Source organism: Protopterus annectens, chromosome 5.part0 (assembly GCF_019279795.1).
Source record: "Protopterus annectens isolate FY-2018-M chromosome 5.part0, PAN1.0, whole genome shotgun sequence".
Lineage (NCBI taxonomy): Eukaryota > Metazoa > Chordata > Ceratodontiformes > Protopteridae > Protopterus > Protopterus annectens.
Window position 1 is genome coordinate 630,700,845 of NC_056735.1, and position 18,122 is coordinate 630,718,966.

The 18,122-nt window shown below is 44.7% G+C and overlaps 1 protein-coding gene across 1 annotated transcript in view; it reads right to left on the reverse strand.

Annotated features, from left to right (window-relative positions):
* Positions 1-1,179: 1,179 nt before the first annotated feature.
* LOC122802716 (ADP/ATP translocase 3-like) overlaps positions 1,180-18,122 on the reverse strand; it is a 101,621-nt gene continuing 84,678 nt past the window's right edge. The window contains exon 4 of the mRNA XM_044072471.1: positions 1,180-1,587. Coding sequence (XP_043928406.1) covers positions 1,430-1,587 — 158 coding nt within the window. The 3' untranslated portion in view covers positions 1,180-1,429. The remainder of the gene's footprint in view (positions 1,588-18,122) is intronic.

An 18,122-nucleotide genomic window follows, 5' to 3' on the forward strand; every position in this document is an offset into this window, starting at 1 on the left:
TGGGAGTCAGTTTCGGCCATCTGTTCCAAAATGGCAGACAGGGGCTGCAAAAGTGCCTCACTGACGGCTGAAGCTGGCTCTGCTTGTACAATATCGTCCGATTTGGACCTCGGAGGCCTGTCTTTATCCTTGTGTCGTTTGTGAACTCTGGTAGCCGGAACCCAATTAGACGACATTTTGTAATTAAAGTGCCTACCGAAGTAATGAAATGCAAAATCGTACCTTTGTTTAATCGTACGTTGATTGAACCTAGCACAAAACAGACAACTAGCTACGTCGTGGTCAGGGCCTAAAGCAAGGAATACAGTAAGAATGAAAATCCTTATGAGGTATTTGCTTCCCACAAGAAATACAATTAACTTTGACATCGGACTGGAGCAAGAAAAAAGTTTCCCCAACGGGGTACTTAGCTTTGAGTAGGAAAAGAAAGTCTTCGGACTGAAGTACGTTTAGCAAAAATTGTCAGGAGTCAGCCGACCGGGAAATGCGAACCGCTATCACCGCACGGCAAGAAAGACTGGAGAACATGCCGTAGGCTGTCAGCTTTGTACTCCTGGTGCTCTGACGTCAGGGAGCATGGCTGAACAGCTGATGCCAGACCCAGACTTTGGGATTCTGGCCGACCGAGGACTGCCTGCCGCCGGCAGGCGAGAACCCTACAGTCATGACTGCAACAGTGAAACACGATGAACATCAAGATGACAGGAACTAGGCACAGCAGGAGCAAAGACAGTAAAGACATGGGTATATACAAATCATAAATCCCACAGGATACACGATTTCAGTGACAAATTTGGCCCAGTGTAATATGCAAAACAAAGTTAGTGTTGCCAACTCCGCATACATTTCTTAGAGTGGTGCTAAAGATAATGTGTTAAGCAACTCCATACTCTTGGGTTCATGGTTCAACACTTGGGAAATGGAAGAGTTTAGCTTCAATATCCTAGATAAGGAAGGAAAAGAAATGCTACTCTAGTATCACACCATGTAGGGAAACTCACCATTCCAATATAAAGACATGCAAATATACTGGGAAAGCTTCCATTTCAAATGTGCTACTTAACCTTTAACACCCACATTACTTACCAATACATATCCAGTGCTGCGATTTTATCTTGTGCTTTAGGGAGATACCTACCTCCTGAAAACACTTGCCAACAGGAGCCATCACAACACACAAGATTTTAAACTTATTTTATTGTTTTGCAGCAGAATGCCCACACTTAAAACACTCCAATATAAACAGCAATCTGTGCAAAATGGTTCAGTGTGGAGTGGAAAAGAATCTCGACGAGTTTCGAACTGTACTACAGACATATGATCTGGCCCCAAAACAGTGGAATTTTTGAAGTTTAATGGTCCTTTATGGTATAAATTATTCTACTTGGTCATCTTGCTCCCACGTATGTACTGGAATTAAAATAAGTGTTCAAATAACCTTTTTAAGTTCATCGTATATAACTAGCACAAAAGCTCCACCCATGCCTCTGAGAACATTGGACCATGCACCTTTGAAGAAAGCTTTGCCACCTTCTTGCTTAGCAATTTTCTTCCAGCAGTCAATTGTTCCGGAGTACATTATCTCAGCTGCAACATAAAAAAGTGCATTATAAAGTAATAAAACACCAATTTTTTCTTCAAAACACACACTACTTTCCACGCAACATTTCACTTGCATGCATTAAAAATGCATGTACTTACCATGAACAAACTAAATAATTAGAACTCTCTTGAAAACCCTCAGGACTCTGCCAGAGTCTGATCAGCATATAAAAGCTTTTTTTTGCTTAACATTCTATATCTAAATCGGTTGAGGCAAGTACAAAACTTGACCATCTGACATCAGGCAAACCCCATTATGTTCATGGTGGGTACTAAGAAAGCAACCCACGCAAGATAATGCCCCGCCAGAGGGGGTTTAACATGTAGCCTATAGCATCTTCGGAACAAAAGCAGTCAAGCACAAGTCAAAGTTGGAGGTTTTTCCTGAAAATACAAGAGATGTAACCAGTGTTGTGTAGCAAGAAAAAGAAGTTATGTACCTACCACAACGTTCCATGTTAGTTGTCTTCTCACCTTCTTTCTTGCTGGTTGGGATCGGAGACCACTTCTGCTCAGACTCTGCCATCTTTAATAGTTAGAGAGCAGTTTACTGGATCAAGGTTACCCTATATCCCATGATGCCTGGCGCTAGCTACCCAGATCTTGTTTGATAAAGCTATTCCAGACATACCCAAGGATGAATTCTGCCCCAGTAGCCCCTTGGGCCTAGCTGTGAAGCTAAGCAGAAAAAGGACACCCGGAGAAGGTTCAGCCAATGAAATCTGAAAAAGGGAGCTCCTCTCGATCCACTAGGATAGGAGGATGGAGGGTGGGAAGCAAGAAAGGCGGCGAGACAACATGGAATGTTATGGGAGATGCATAACTTCTTTATGTTAAGTTGTCTATCTCGCCTTCATTCTTGCTGGTTGGGACAGCGTCCCTAGCACCTACTATCCTGGATGGACTCTTCAGGAGGAACCAAAATCAGCTCAGTTTCTGGAGACGATATCTAGTTTATGAGAGATTAAGGTATGTGGGTTAGCCCACGTAGTAGCTGCACAGATAGATTCCATGGGCAACCTACACTGGAAGGCCACCAAAGTGGCTAAGGCCCTAGTAGAGTGGCCTTTTGGTTTGATGGACTATTCTCTCAACTGGTAAATGAATGTAATGATGAGACAACCACCTAGACAAGGTTACTTTTGAGACTGGAAGGCCTTGTCTGCCATCAGCATAGGAAAGGAAAAGTTGGTCCGACTTCCTGATGTCCTTTGCCCTATGCAAATAAAAACGCAGTTGTCTGAACATCCAACTGGTGCAATTTATATTCTGCCTTGTTGGTGTGATTAGGAAAAAAACACAGGAAGGTCTATGGACTGATTTAAATTATTTTGTGAACAGACCTTAGGAAGGAAGGATTGGTCCTTAGAGCGACCCTGTCATTATGAAAAACTAAGTATGGAGGACAAACAGAGCCTGAAGCTCCGAAACACGTCTGGCAGAAGTAATGGCTACCAGAAAGAGTCCTCCAGGATAAAAACTTAATGGAGCAAGATGCTGCAGGTTCAAAAGGTGGCAAGATTAGGGAAGCTAGTACCAAATTTAGATCCCACGAAGGTGGGGGATCTTTCAATGGGGGCCTAAGCGGAGTGGTTCCTTTGAGGAAGGCTTTACACAGCTTGAGAGACAATGTTGTTAGAAGACAACCCAATGTGAAAATCCGAAATGGCAGCTAACTGAACCCTGATTGTAGCAGAAGTGGAACCAGAATGAAAGTTCTGCTAAAAATTCCAAAATCTCGTGGACAGGGGCTGAAAAGGGGGGTCTACATTCTTGGCCTCTGCCCAGCAAGAAAAACGTTTCCACTTGCTAGCATAAGTTTTCCTAGTTGCGGATTTGTGTGATGAAATAATTTCACGCACAGAGAAGGAAATATTAGGAAGCCTGGCTAAGGTTGGAAGTGGAGCAACCATGCTGTGAGCTGGAGTGTTTGAAGGGATCGATGCAGTCTGTCCGATTGATGAATCGGTAGATCTGAAATAAAATCCAGAATCCAAGGCTGTTCGAGAAGGTAATGATGCAGGAATGGGAACCATATCTGTAGAGGCCAGTAAGGGGCAATGAGAATTATTCTGCAACCCCAACGCAGTTGCTCTATCAGTTTGGGTATTAGGGGAAACGGAAAATGTAAAGTCCCAGAGGCCAATTGTGGACTAGAGAGTCTCTGGGGGAGTGGCCGGGAAGTGAAAGGGAGAAGAAATTGCTGCACTTGCTGTTGAAGGGTGTGGCAAAAAGGTCGCAGCAAGGCTGCCCCCATTTGCGAAAGATCTGTTTCGCAATTACCTGATTCAGAGACCACTCGTGAGGCATGAGAATTGCTCTGCTGAGCCTGTCTGCGATGACGCTGGACCTCCCAGGGATGTGCGTTGCAATCAGAAAACGTTGGGAAGAGCTCACCCACTGCCAGAGTGAGTGCTTCTCGACAGAGGATAGGACCTTGTTCCGCCCTTTTTGTTTATGTACCACACCACTGACATATTGTCTGTTTGAATTACAATGGTCCAGGGAGGGAGAGAGTCCTGAAGGGCTTGCAACGCTAAAAGCACGGCTCTCATCTCCAAGACATTTATATGCAGATGGTACTCGTGAGGCTGCCAGGTGCCTTGGACTGTCCTGCCCTGATAATGCCCCACCCCATCAGGGAAGCATCCGTGGCGACTGGAGGGGAGGTAGCACAAATGGTCTGCCCTGAGACACTGACTGGGAGACCATCCACCATGCGAGGTGCTTCCTGCATGCTTCTGTGATCATAATCTTGAGACATGGGAAGCTGTTGGAAGGACCACTGTGTGAATAGGAGCCACTGGAGGATTCTCATATGAAAGCTGGCTAGGGGAACAAGAATTGCTGATGCCATGGAACCCAGTGTTCGGAGGATGAACCTGACCTGAATCCTTTTGCACGTTAATAAAATCTGCACTTGCTGGCGAATTAGTGATACCCTGTGTGGTGGAAGGCTCGCAAAATGTTCCTTGTATTTAAATTTGCGCCTATATAAGTGATAAGTTGACAGGGCGACAATGCAGATTTTTCAAAATGTATTGCGATACCTAGCCTGGAGCAAGTTTTGATAGTGTAGTCTCTGGCTTGCAGGAGGTGATGCCTGGTGGTAGCAGTGAGGAGCCAGTCGTCTAGATATGGAAACACCTGGAATCCCTGATGTCTCAGGTGAGCCGTAACCACTGCCATGTATTTGGTGAACACCCTGGGGGCTGTGGTGAGACCAAAGGGCAGAGCTCTTAACTGATGACAGTCTCACAGCCGGAAGCGAAGGAATCTTCTGGAACGCCTGTCCATTTTGATGTGGTAGTACGCATCCTGAAGATCTAGAGAGCACATCCAATTGTCCTGACCCAGGAAGGGTAGAATGGACTGTAGCGTGACCATCCGAAACTTTGTTCTTTGTACAGACCTGTTTAATCTGCAGAGATCCTGAAAGGGTCTCCAGTCCAGTCTTTTTTGTTACCAAAAAGAACCTTGAGTAAGTTCCGGATCAGAGCTGGTCTGCTGGGACTTCTTGGATGACCCTTTTGTGTAGCAGCTTTGAAATTTCTTTGGCTGCTTGGCCCCTTAGATTGGGTGGAACATCTGGAAGGAACTTGTTTGACGGTAACGGGGGTTGAGCAAAGGGAATTCTGTAACCTCTGGATATGATAGACTGTACCCACTTCTCGTTAGATCTTGCCAGGCTTTGGGGTACAGAGAGAGCCTTCCCCTGACTGCCTCCAAAGGTGGGCAGCTGGGCAACCCTTCAGGGATGCTGAAAGGGCTTCTCCGAGAAGGATTCTCTGCTGCCCTTGTTCTGTGGACCCCCTCTGCCACGAGGGCGGCATATGTTATTGTTCCCTCCTCTGCCTCTGGAGGGGAACTCAACACGCGTCAGGCAAGGCTCCCTGGGATTTCCGGAACCGCATCTTTCCACTCTGACCCTTGGGGTAATGGTCTGGAAGGAGTGGAAAAACGGACTCCCACGGCAGAGAGAGTCTAGCCTTCCTGTTCACACCTGGTTAGTGTCTCCTTCACCTGTGATCCAAAAAGAGCAGAACCATCAAATGGGGTATTGGTGAAAGACTCTCTGAAGGGTTCCACAAAATTACATAGCTGCATCCATGCGTGCCTCCTAAGGGCAACGCCTGTGCCTGCGGCTCTACTGGCACCATCGGGTGCATAAGAAATGAGCCTCACGGAGGAGTTAACTGAAATCAGAGACACCAGCTGGGAGGCTACCTTAGCTTCAGCCCCCTCAGCTGATGGATCTTGAAGGGGATCTCCAAGCTCTAAGATCCCTCTGAAGGAGGGTGAAATGGCACAAATAATTCAGAGACCTCAGAGAATGTCGCTGAAGCATACATTTGCTTCCCATATCTGTCCATAGTCCTAGACTCTGTTAGGGGGGTGGACAGATGAAGTTTCTGCCAACTCCTTTGTGGCTGCTACCACCATGGCATCAACAGGTACGCCCTTCGCTAAAAACTGTTTGTCCTGATGTGCAGTTATAAATTTAGCAGGTCTCCTGGGGGTTGGTTCCACTGTCTGGAGCTGACCATGCCTTCCGAGCCACCACAGACATAAGTGGGTCGAAAGGCGGAGACACCCAGGAGATGGAAGGTCGGGAACCAAACTTGTCCAGGAACAGATATCCTCAGAAGGGGCTAGGGTATTCCAGTTCCCCCTCTGCTTAAACATTTCAAGGATGTCTGAAAGGGAGACCTCTTCAGAGGGGATCTCTGGGACCCTTCCGAATCCTCCAAGTCTGTATCTGATGTGACAGACTCAGGGGAGTCAACATGCTTCCTCTTGCACTTCCCTGATCACTCAGAGGAGCCACCTTTAAGAGGGAGGCCTCGGAAAAGAAAGAAACACCCAAAGGGGTGCCCTGGAGCACTGGTTCCCCACACTTGGGGTCTGGAAGAGGGGCAGACAGGCACCATAGGGGGAGTAGCCGATGGGTTTGATCGTGGGACTGACTCAGGGGCCAGCACACCTCTACCTCGAATGAGTCCCTGCCTGGACGCAGAGAAGACTCAGGTTCCGAAGAAATTGGAATCCCTCTTCGCACAGAGGGGGACGGCTCCGAAGCAGATGTAGGAGCAGAGCTCATCTGCACCGAAGCTCCGAGGGGGAGAACGGGGTCAGACAAGGGTCAGATGCCACTCGCCCCCTCGGAGTGGACAACAGAGTCCCGGCGCCCAGATCCCTCCAAGGATGGTACCATGGAAGGGATCGGAGCCGACTAAAGAACCAAAGGTATCGGAGCAGACTGTTCCACGACTCAAACCCAAACGAACTCCGGCTCCGAGCTCAAGGGAGGAGTCTGAGGAGGAATATCTGCAGAAGTGGACGGAGCAGACACCTGATGAGGGGGACTGGACAACATTTTAGCTAGGGCCTGCTATTTCAACAACCTACTGACCACTCTCTCCAAATCATGACCTGAAAGCCTAGAGGACCGAGAGGAGTGAGGACCTATGGCTGCACTCAGATAGGAGCATAGGTGACAGTGGAGCAGAGCGTATAGACTCCAAGGAGTGAGACCTAGACCTCTTTCGACTCCCAGATGGCTCCAAAGTAAGTGTTGGAGCAGACTGGGAGGGAGGCACATCTGTTCCGGCCAGACCAGAGGTGGATGGTAATGCTTCACCCCAACAACAGCTCAGAACTAGGAGCCGAAGGACTTCGGTGGCTTGGAGGTTTTCACAGGCTGAGTCTTGGCTGGTGAATCCTGGGGCTTAAGCAAACCCCGAAGGATTAACTTATTTTTGCACTCCTGCAGGACTCTTGGGCTGAATGCATGACAAACTGAACAAGAGTCCTGCAGGTGTACCGCGCCCAGACAGTAGACACAAGTGTGACCATCTGTCAGAGACATCTTCTGACAGCATGAGTCACACTTCTTGAATCCAGACACTTTAGTATCCTTGGACATGTTAACACACACCAAAGTCAAACACAAAAAGAAAACAAGCTAGGAGGGATAACTAACAATACAAAACTATACAGTTACCACACCCAACAAGCACATTGAAATTAAATAAAGTCCAAGTATTCTAGACAGAAACTACTCTAAAAAGAACAAATCTATCTAAAAACTTAAGCTAAAAAAAAAAGGTTAGCCTCTAATTTAAACCGCTGCAGTGAAAGGGAAACAAGGGGGGGGCGCCAAGTAAAACGAGTTTTCAAAAACAGGATACTACTGAAAGGTTATAGCTATAGGAAGGTAGTATGTAGGTACACTATAAAAAGGTTAAATTTAAGTAAATATAGAAAATACAATAAAAATATACGAGCCCAAGCCAGTAAGACAACCTCGCAGCTGAAGCGGCAAACGAGATCTGGGTAGCTAGCGCCAGGCATCATGGGATACGGGGTAGCCTCAAGCCAGTGAACAGCTCTCGAGCTATTAAAGATGGCAGTCAGAGCAGAGGATCAGCTCTGATCCCAACCAGCAAGAATGAAGGCGAGATAAGACAACTTAACATTATAGGTTACTTTTCACAACAGAATTTGGTTGGAACAGTAGACTGGGCAAGATTGAATATGCTCAGTTGGTGGCCAGAATAAGCTGTTACTGAGTTTGTGCAAGAGTAAAAATGAAACTAAGAACTCTAATGCAAGCAACAATATTCTAATGGTGCAGGAAAGCAGCCAGTGGCATCACACTGAGGCAATAGTTTCACTTCAAGCCAGAAGACAAACATGGAGTGAAACATTCATTTGAATTTTGGGGCAGGCTGAGAAAGCTACAAGAAAGTTACAGGAACTGTTACAACACATCCTGCTGATGGTGTGGGCACAGAAGTCTCAATGTCATTTGTAGAACATACTTTCAAATCAGAACCAAGAAAATACCCACATGCAACATTAGGCACGCCTGGCTGAGGAATTTATCAAAGTCACCACAACAGGGTAACATGGGGGCCAGAAAGAATTTCTGAAGCAGTTAATGTTGGCCAAAAATGCAGCTCTTAACAGGTGTGCGCGCAACCTCAAACTTTCAAAAGGAATTAACTCGAGTATGCCCCAAAGCCAAAGTTTTTAAACTTTGCAGAAAAGAACTTCTAAGAGACTCACTATGTGCATCACAATCTAGTCTTAAGCACAAACTATCAAAAACAGTACAAAGTCCAATGGACACTTCTTCAGAGTATCAAACTCTGATGTCCTGAGTTCCTGCAATCATTCAGCACACCAGTGTTTTTAAAAGGTCTGGCAGATGCATCAATATCAGTGTAACGGTGAAGGCTGGAAGGAATTTCACAGGCTGAACTGTGCCTGGCATAGAAAATCTCACTGGAGTTAGACTGCGACATGGCAACTGTGTGCAGACAAGCCTGCTAAAATTTGTAATAAAAAAAAAGGCAGGAGTACCTTTCAGACAATACCCATCACTATAAAGGAAAGTTGGTGGGAAGCCACTGTCATTTCACTTGCAGTGAAAGAGTAAAAAAACGTTTCAGACCATGTCATTGTGGTGCTTGTTACCAGTAGTCTACCATCAAGGGAATCGTACCAAGAAGGATTTGGGGAATACCTCTGCTTTCGGCACTTTACAGATGAACGGAAAACTGGAGGGGAGGGTCCTGACTACTACTTCTGGACTAAAGCATTGATGGGCTTCTGCCCATGGGGTGCATCACAGGGTATAAGATGCTCCATCTGGTAATGGGTCGGTATGCAAAACAGTCACAGCAAGACTTCCTCCCAACTGAAGGCTTCCCATGTTACTAAAAGGGTCAGGGACTACAGTGGCAGTGAATGAATCCATATTCCTCAGAGTCCATTGTCAATGGTTTTGCCACCACAGCTCACTCTTACCTTTGTGATCTTTCAAGCACAAGTGAAGGTGTACAGCTGTTAGTCTGCTTACATATGATACTACAGGCAGATTACTTGCATAGATGTAAATCACACCAGAGGGAGAAGAGCAGCCTGTAGAGTACAGCAAGAATGCTCTCACCTTCAGCATAATGATGTACATTGACATTCAAACCATAAGGCACTTTCAGACAATATTCAACCCCACTACACAGCTGAGGAATCCAAGGTGACTATCACCATGGAAATGGGAAAAAACTATTTACCTGGGTAGTGTCCAGCTGGGCAAGTAGCCAGTTTTCAGCTGAGACCTGGAGAAAAGCTCCATACAATAGCACAAAAGTTGACTGATGGCATGACAAACTAGCCAGGAGTATTACAGGAGCATAAGCCATTGTTGAGTAAGGTATTACTTTAGGATCTGTTTGAAGCTCTGACCGTTTAGGATACTCTTGGGATTTGGTGACTCCCTCTTCTACAAAGTAGGCAAACAGTGGAAACCAAATAAATTACGGGACTGTTACCTTGAGTACAAGTTTCATACGATCTCAGGGTCCTGGGGCTTGCATTTAGATGCACTAGGTTGGAGAGTGCAGGGCAATTACAGGTCCTGCTGGGTATATTAGCAGCAAGTTTTGCTATTTTACTACAGCAGGAAACCCAAGTAAATCAGACATGTGCAGGTTAAAGAAAGTTCAAGAATAAACAGGAGAGAGAGTAGATAGGAGGTGGGATCTGGCTGTGGCTAGTCTAGAGTTTTGCTTAAGGTAAGGTTTGGCACTATATAGTGCACCAAGTTTGATATAAACTTGAGTGATGTATTTATCAAATGTTGGTGTCACAATAAACCCAAGTAGCTTTGGTTGGTTAAATGGTTCAATTATAGTGCCATTAGTGGAGTAGATGGAGGGAAGTGGTGGGTTTTCTTTAGACTTCTACTGGAGAAGACTATTAGCTGTTTTGCTTGGGTTTAGGATGAGTTGAAGTTAATTTAGGTAACTTTCAGTATCTAGAAACCATTTCTGCAGTTTATTCTGGAGTTCTTGGGGTGTGAAAGCAGAGCAAATAAGAGTAGTGTTGTTGGCATATTAAATGCTAGATGCAGATTTAGTGGCAGTATTTAAAACTATGAATAAAAAGAAGAGGGACAAGGATGGACAATGACAAGGGGGCGTCCCAACAGGAATGCATCTTGCACTCTGGAAATCTGTGTTAAGACAAGGGGTTGGAAACTTAACCCAACAGTCAAGAGAAAACATACAACTTTCAGCTTTTATTAGTAATTATCCTCAAGGACCAACACAATGTGTCCAACCTCCAATTGACAAACAAGCCTGCACAGACAGCATCTGCAGCCTTTGTTTGAAAATAAACTTAAGAGGCTGCTGATGTACCACACAGCAAAATCCTACAGCTTTTAAATTCTGTATTTTTATTTCAGCACAACCAGCTGCTCTCTGGTGGAACCAAATGGATGGCCTCAACCTTAGGAGGAAACCAAAGTTCGTTCTCCCCTCCTTTAAACAGGGTGTAGTAGTATGAAGGAAGAGTCTGCAGCAGGGTGAGAAAAGCAGTTTCACGGCCTAGGACATGACTGCTCATATCCAGGTGGATTAGGATTACACGTAGTAAGACGGACAAAAGCCACTCCAAGAACCTTCACAGCAGAACAGTTAGACAAGCCTTCAGAGATTTTGTGGTTGGTTTCGCCAATTATTTGTCTTTATGCAAGTATCCACTCAAAAAGGACAAGACACTTTGCAACATGAACAGCAGCAAACAAGACTTTCTTGGATAAAAATCAATGCATCTCAGGACCAACACCTGCAGAGTTTTGCTTTTCTTCTCACTCCTGCAGATTTATTAGCCCAAATGGGCTAGTACCATTAAAGCAGATGGATGCCATGAAGTCTGCAGCAAAATCTGGTATAGCCAGGTATGCCGAACATTGGCTCCCAATGCCCTCACTGCTACATCCACAGCTTTGTGCACCAAGCACATGGTAATTTTCACTTCTAAACCGAAGTAGTAAGAAAACATGTTTGATTTAACTTCATTAATGCCAACTTCTGCAGTGCCTTGCCCATTTTGTCTGCAAGCTCACAGGGATACTAAAGTGGTTAAAAAGGCACCCTACCCCTCCTGTAGCACTCCAGACCATTACTCCTTGTTGGTAGAAGGAATCCCTGTACTGCTAGTATATCTTTCCTACAACTAACAGCAAAGATTAATGGTGTAAGAACTTGCCATAATGACAGATGTCCTCTGTTGCACTATTTACAGGAGGGAGTGCACAGTCTTAATACTGCAGGGTGTGTGGTATGTCTTACATAGGCCATAAGAGGGATGTACGCATGTGCCATCCTCAGAACTGAAGCGTTGTGCAGAGGCAGTCCAAGGGAGAGAGGATCCAACACCACAACGAAGTGGGGGAGGAGGAGGATGGGAGAGAATACTGCAACACAGAAAAGGACATCTAGTTACACAACTAATCTGTGTCCTGTTCCTCTGTTGCAGTATTCTTTTATATGAGGGAGAATACAAAATCCCACACAAAGACATGGAGGTGGCAGAGGAAAGTACAGTTTTGTACCTACCATAAATGTAGATGTTCGAGGATTCCCTTGCTGCAGTCCTGACAATTGGTATAGTAGTCCGTCCCAGTCCGTCCCAATAGAGAGTATGAGGCTGGCGGCTGTTCACTGACGCTGCGCTGGTATACAGGTACGTGACCGGTACTAATCGCATGACTTCATTCCTCGCCCCAGTCTTTTCTTGCCCCAGAAAGACAAGTCCCAAAAAGTCCTTAAACAAAAACATGCAAAATAAAAACAATATACAATATATATAATATATATGTAAATATATATACACAACACCTACACAACCACCCTGGAAACACAGAGGGAAGGAGGGAAGTCATAGCAATCCTCACGATCTAAAGGTACAATCTATGGCTACTACATTAGTCTTAGTCTTAACAGTCCTGACAATTGGTCTCCCTTGCTGCAGTCCTGACTGGGAGTAAGAGGGCTGGCAAATAAACAAGAGCTGACAAGGAGCCTTGTAAAAGGGCTGTACCAAAGCAGCTCTAAACCAGCTCTATCTTAGCAGGTACAGATGCCTAGAGATGCCTAGAGGCATGAATGCAACTCAAGTAGCTGCCTAACCTCTTTAGTGCCACCCCCTTAGAAAAATGCAGTTAATGGGCTTAGAAATGCTGTTGATGAGGCAGTAGCCCAGCTGGAATCCTTTGCCATGGGGGAATAATGCAAAATGCTCCAAAATCCACCTAAAAATATGCAATGATGTTTTGACACCTGCCTGCCCTGTGAACTTAAAGAAAAGAAACAAGTAACTGCTGAGAAAAACAAAAAATCTTAGTAAGCTGCTGCTATAATAATAAAATTGTGCCTGCTCTAATAAGTGCAAAATCAGTGTACTTTATTTTTTGGATTAAAAAAAACGTGAGGGCGTTTGAATAGTGGGAAAGGCAGCCACAAAAACTGGTTTAAGTATAAAGGAAGGAAAAATTAGGGAGTGATGAGACCCTGATTAAATGGAAAATCCTCCCCTGCAAAGTGCCAAATCAAAAGGGCTCTACTGCCATAATTGCACCCCACATAGCCACCTAATTGCAGAAATGTCTTCCACAGCAGCTGACTTTAACCAGAATTCAGCAAATTCAGCAGGAGCTGTAGAAGCAAGAGTAAGTTTTTGATTGAGATCAAAATTGGGAGATTATGCTCACGTGGAGGTCCTACGGTGGGTTTTGATTCTTAAGAAAACTGCTTTGACTTCAAACTGTAAAACAAAGAAAAAGGTGGGTCATAGTGACAAGAAATCTGAAAGACGCTGCAGCATGAATCTTTATGGAAGAAGACAAACCTTTGTCAAACAATTAGTCAGATAGAAGTTAGATTCATTGGGCTCTGACAAATTGTAATATTCAGCTTTTAATTTCATTATAAAATAAAAAAAAATTTCCATGTACACTCTCCTATTCTCCTAGTACTAGGCCTTCTATCTACCATAATCACATTTAAAACTTGTTTGTTGAGCTGATGAGACAACCTTCAATATCAAGAGATGTGAGCTGCTGATTGAAGAAGAGATTGAGGAAGCTTGACATTGAATGAGGAATCGAATAAGAGATGAGATGGTTTTTGGAATCTATAAAGGCTTCTTTTTCTTTGACTCCTTAGAAACTAATACCAGTGTTGTTTTGCGAGGTCTGGAGTGGAAAAAAAAAATCATCGCCCTCCTGTCGTCCTAGTAATACCTTTAGAAGAAGAAAGGAGGTTGAAAAGGCATAGAACTGAAGGTCCATTCCAAGAAAAGACAGAGCATCCACTTTCCAATTCACTGCTGCTATGAAAACCCTCTTTGCCTTGGCAGCTGGTGGTTTAGTGGAGAGAGAAGCTCTATTAATCTATGGTTCTCTGACCCCATGACACTGTCAAATCTCTGAAGAAGATGAGATCCAGTTTTCACTGGGGGGGATCCATGGATTTGTCTGCTTAAATACATGGGGTTCTGGAGAAAACTGCTCCTGGCTTAAACCTTGCCTGAAGTGCATTGCAGGTTGAACTAGTCTCCCATGTAAAGTGATTGCTTGCATGCAGAGAGGAAGTCCAGTGTCCCCCTGCTTGTTGATGTACCACATGACAGTTGTGTTGTTGTTCAGAAGAAGACTCTGCCCTGAAGAGCTAACGGCATCAATACCACTGGACATTGCTGACTGGTCCATCTTGTTCTCCTGCTTATGTCTTGTTTGCACTTGTCCAGGCCACTTGTCTTGTTAGATGTTTCCATTTAGATTCCATCCATTCTTCCTCATTAGGCATCTGTCGTCTTCTCTGATCTGTGCCTGGCTGGCCATGAAGAGTCCCTTGTGAAGGTGACAAGTCTGAGCATGAATCACTGATGAGATTGAATCTCAGTGTTGTTTGAATGGCAGTGCTGTTATCTTGGCAGTGCCATGAACATACATGTTGATCATTTTTGACCAGCCATGCAGTTTGGCGTTAGCATTGTGCCACCAATATACAACCAGAACACAAAATGCCCTTGCATTGAAGGATTGAAGGATGCAGTAGCCACGAGCAGTAGAATAGTTGATGAAGTTGAAGGACAGACTCTTTGTTTGTCCTTAAAAGTGTACAGCCTGGCTTGGCTGTTCAGTATCACACCACACCAGAAAAGTACTTAGATTGAGAGGGTACTAGACTGGTACTAGAGATACACAGAATACCTCTCTAGGCATCTTAGCACTGCTATGACATATTTTTGATATATTAGAAGTGGTCTAGAAGAAGTTCCTTTTCTGGCAAGCCAAGTAAGGATAAATTTGAATGCCTTGAAGCCTCAAAGTAAGTTCACTGAACTGAGCTACTTTCTTTGTGAATACTCCAGGCGCAATAAGCCAAAGGGCAAATGCAGAAGTCACCATTTAAAAATCCTGCCAGCAGAAACTCAAGTAAACACACAAGATAATCTCTAGCACTGTATGCTTACATGTTATCTGAAGTTATGAGAAGTGATCCTTGTCCAGAGGTATCCTGTGATATAGAGGTAACAGTTGCTGTCTTCGTCAGTGTCTTGAAAGTGTTGAGGTCCAGATAAATCCAATCTGATAGATAACCTTGGAGGTCTCCACAATAGACTTCTTTGAGACTCCTTCTGAACGAGAATAAAACCAAGACCCTTTGAATAACCTAACTGACCTGAATTACTACTGAATAGCAATGGTGAGCTTGCTTGAGAGCCTCGGAGATGTGATTCTTTAACATCTGGCAACATCTGTGGAAAGCATGAATTGGAAATTGTGTGGATCTAATCCAGCACCCATCTGTCTTGAGTATCCAACACCCAATTGTCTTTTGATTTTCTCAAGTCTGCTTCAGGAAGGCTCTCTGAAGAGTCTGCCAACCCAAGCCTGGGACCATAGTGACTGCCTAGACTCAGCTGGTTCTACACTGACCACTGCCAGAGGAAAAAGAGCCCCTGCCTCACTGTCCTTGTCTAGTCAGGGCCTAAATTTGATCTAGGCCTAAATTTTCACTAATGCTACATAGACTACCAGACTGGGGAACCATAAGCAGGATATGTTTACCTTTAGCAGGATACTCTTAATCACTTAGTAAAGCACTTCTAAAACTTTAATAGGCTGCATAAAATTTACTTTAAAGATCCATTTCTTTTAATGCTGCTTCCTACATTTTCTATAAAAAGCATCATCAGACTGTATTAAACAAATACATCTATCCTGGTCTCATGCTCCACAAATTGTCTATTAGAACAGAACAGCCAAGCAACCACCCTCGAAAAGGTCACAGCCACCCAAAACTACACTGAACAAAGAGTTACGGCAAATGGGAAAGAATGCCTTCCTCCAAAGAAGACACCAAAATTTAAACCTCAGATTCTTTACACTCAATTAAGATTCACATTATTTCCACCTAGCATTTAAATTACCTTACATTTCACAAGGCCCTCTAGCAGCACATGAAAATCAGCATCTCGCCTCATGGCTTCAAACCCTTGCCTCTTTACTTTTACAGTACACTTATCCAAAGCCCACCTATAACACCTTTAGGGTACCTTATATTAGTTTCAAGAAGCTTTGTAACACCTTTAGGCTAACAAGAAACAGTTTCTGGAGAGAAACACCAGGCTTGCTTAAATGGAGCAGAGCTCAAGGGCACCACATTCATGGCAGCCTCTTAACAGGAGCAGGTATCTACAAAACAAAGGAGGAGAAATCTCTGCAGGGATGGAGAAGGGGAATTCATCAAAGGATCTCCAGCTAAGGTGCTAGTAAAGCAAATGAAGAATTCCCAACTATGAAGCTCCCTCGAAGAATCTTCCACTCAGAGTTGAAAAATCCTCCCTCATGGAGGAATAAGTACATGAAAATCCACATCTCAAACCAACTAATCCCCAGAGTGGAAACTGTCTTCAAGTAATCTATCCACACTGTGAATCAAGATCCACAGAAGACTGACTGGCAAGCTGAACTTGGCCTTCCTCTAAAGACTGCAGCAAGTGAAGACGAAGAACATCTTTCCAGGAATCCTTTGAGAATGGCCCTGGCAAACCCTACCCTGGATCTGGAGGTAGAATCTAGCTCATGTTTTGTGAAAGTGTGGACAGATGTCCAAGACAGATGCTTCTAGCATGGAGTTATGCCCCCCAGAGGAAGACACTGCCCTTGTAGAGTGAGCCAGGATGGGCTTTATCACTGTGGGCATAGCAAAATGGCCTGTTGGGACACAGGCAATCCCAGAGACCTGGGGTGGAATGGCACAGCTGGTCTAATCTTCTGCAGATAAAACCTGAGATATCCGTGTACATCAAGTGTTTGTAGCATTCTCTCACTACTGTTCTGATGAAAGGGAAATAAAGTAGGGAGATGAATGGCCTGGCTTAAGGACAATGAAGGGTTAATCTAAAGGGAAACCCTGTCATAGTGGAAAGAGAAGCCACAAGGGCTTGTAATTCCAATACCTGCCTGGGAGACATGGTCACAGGGAGAACAGTTCTCAAGTAGTGTTTGAGGAAGCTAGCTCAGGCTAGCAAAAAAGGCACTAATCAGTTTCTCTAGCACAAGAGAAGGTCCCAGTGGGGAGCAACAGGTCTCCTGGGAGGTCTGGTGTATAGGATGCTTTTAAGGAATGGTTTGCACCTGGAAGCTAAAGGAGGAGAAAGTGGCAGACAAGCAGATAGATGACAAATGTGCTTTTATGGAGGAGTAAGCAAAGTCTGCATTAAGCAATTCACACAACAGAATGACAGGGGGATCTGCCATAAGCGGGTCCTGGTTTCTAGCAAGACCAAGTGAAAACCTCTTCCACTTGGAAAAGAAAGACTTTCTGGTACTGGGTTTCCTGGCCTCCTGCAGGACTTTCAGCACATCCTCAGAAAAGTCTCTGAAAGGGACAAGGGCTCCATCACCCACAGGGTCAGTTGGACAGTTTCTAAATATAAGTGTATGAGTGAGCCCTTGTTCTGTGTGAAGTCCATTCTGTGGCAACTTGTGCCAATTGCCCTTGGCCAAGTAGAAGGGGAAATTAGTGCCATCTTGGCCAAGATGGCACTAAAGACTGGCTTGCCCTGTCAAATTTTCAGCAGGACTTTTGGAAGTGGAAATTCATATCCTCCCCTACCAGTCATTCCAAGAGACTGACTCCATGTCCGAAGATGTGGTTCTCTGGCAAAGAATGTTGGAAGCTATTTGTTCAGAGGGAAGACAAATCTATTTGTCCACCAGTTGGGTATTCCACAATGTCCGGGAATACATCCCTGTAAAGCATTAATATGTGGGCCTGTGTTCTGGATCTGCTCAGTGTGTGCCACAGAGCTCTGACGGGACGGGATGGAACAACTGCTGGCAAGCCAGTCGCAGCAAGCAGTCATTTGTCAGAGGCATGTCAGGAGGGTTAAGGTGGGCTGAGCTGTCCTGGACAAGGATTAAAAAGGATGGGAACAAAGCAAAAACATACTTTTCAATCTCTACCTAGGGTACTGCTAAGAACATGAAGTCTGCAGAAGAACAAAGGCATTAAGGCAAGGCTCAATAAGGAATTAGAAGCAGGCAGATTAGCAAGCCAGTTTCCTCGCCCACCCAGAACATTTAGAGTTTCACCTATATGTGTAGCACAAAAGGAAGCCAAGTGAATTTCAGCTCAATCACCTGTCTTACC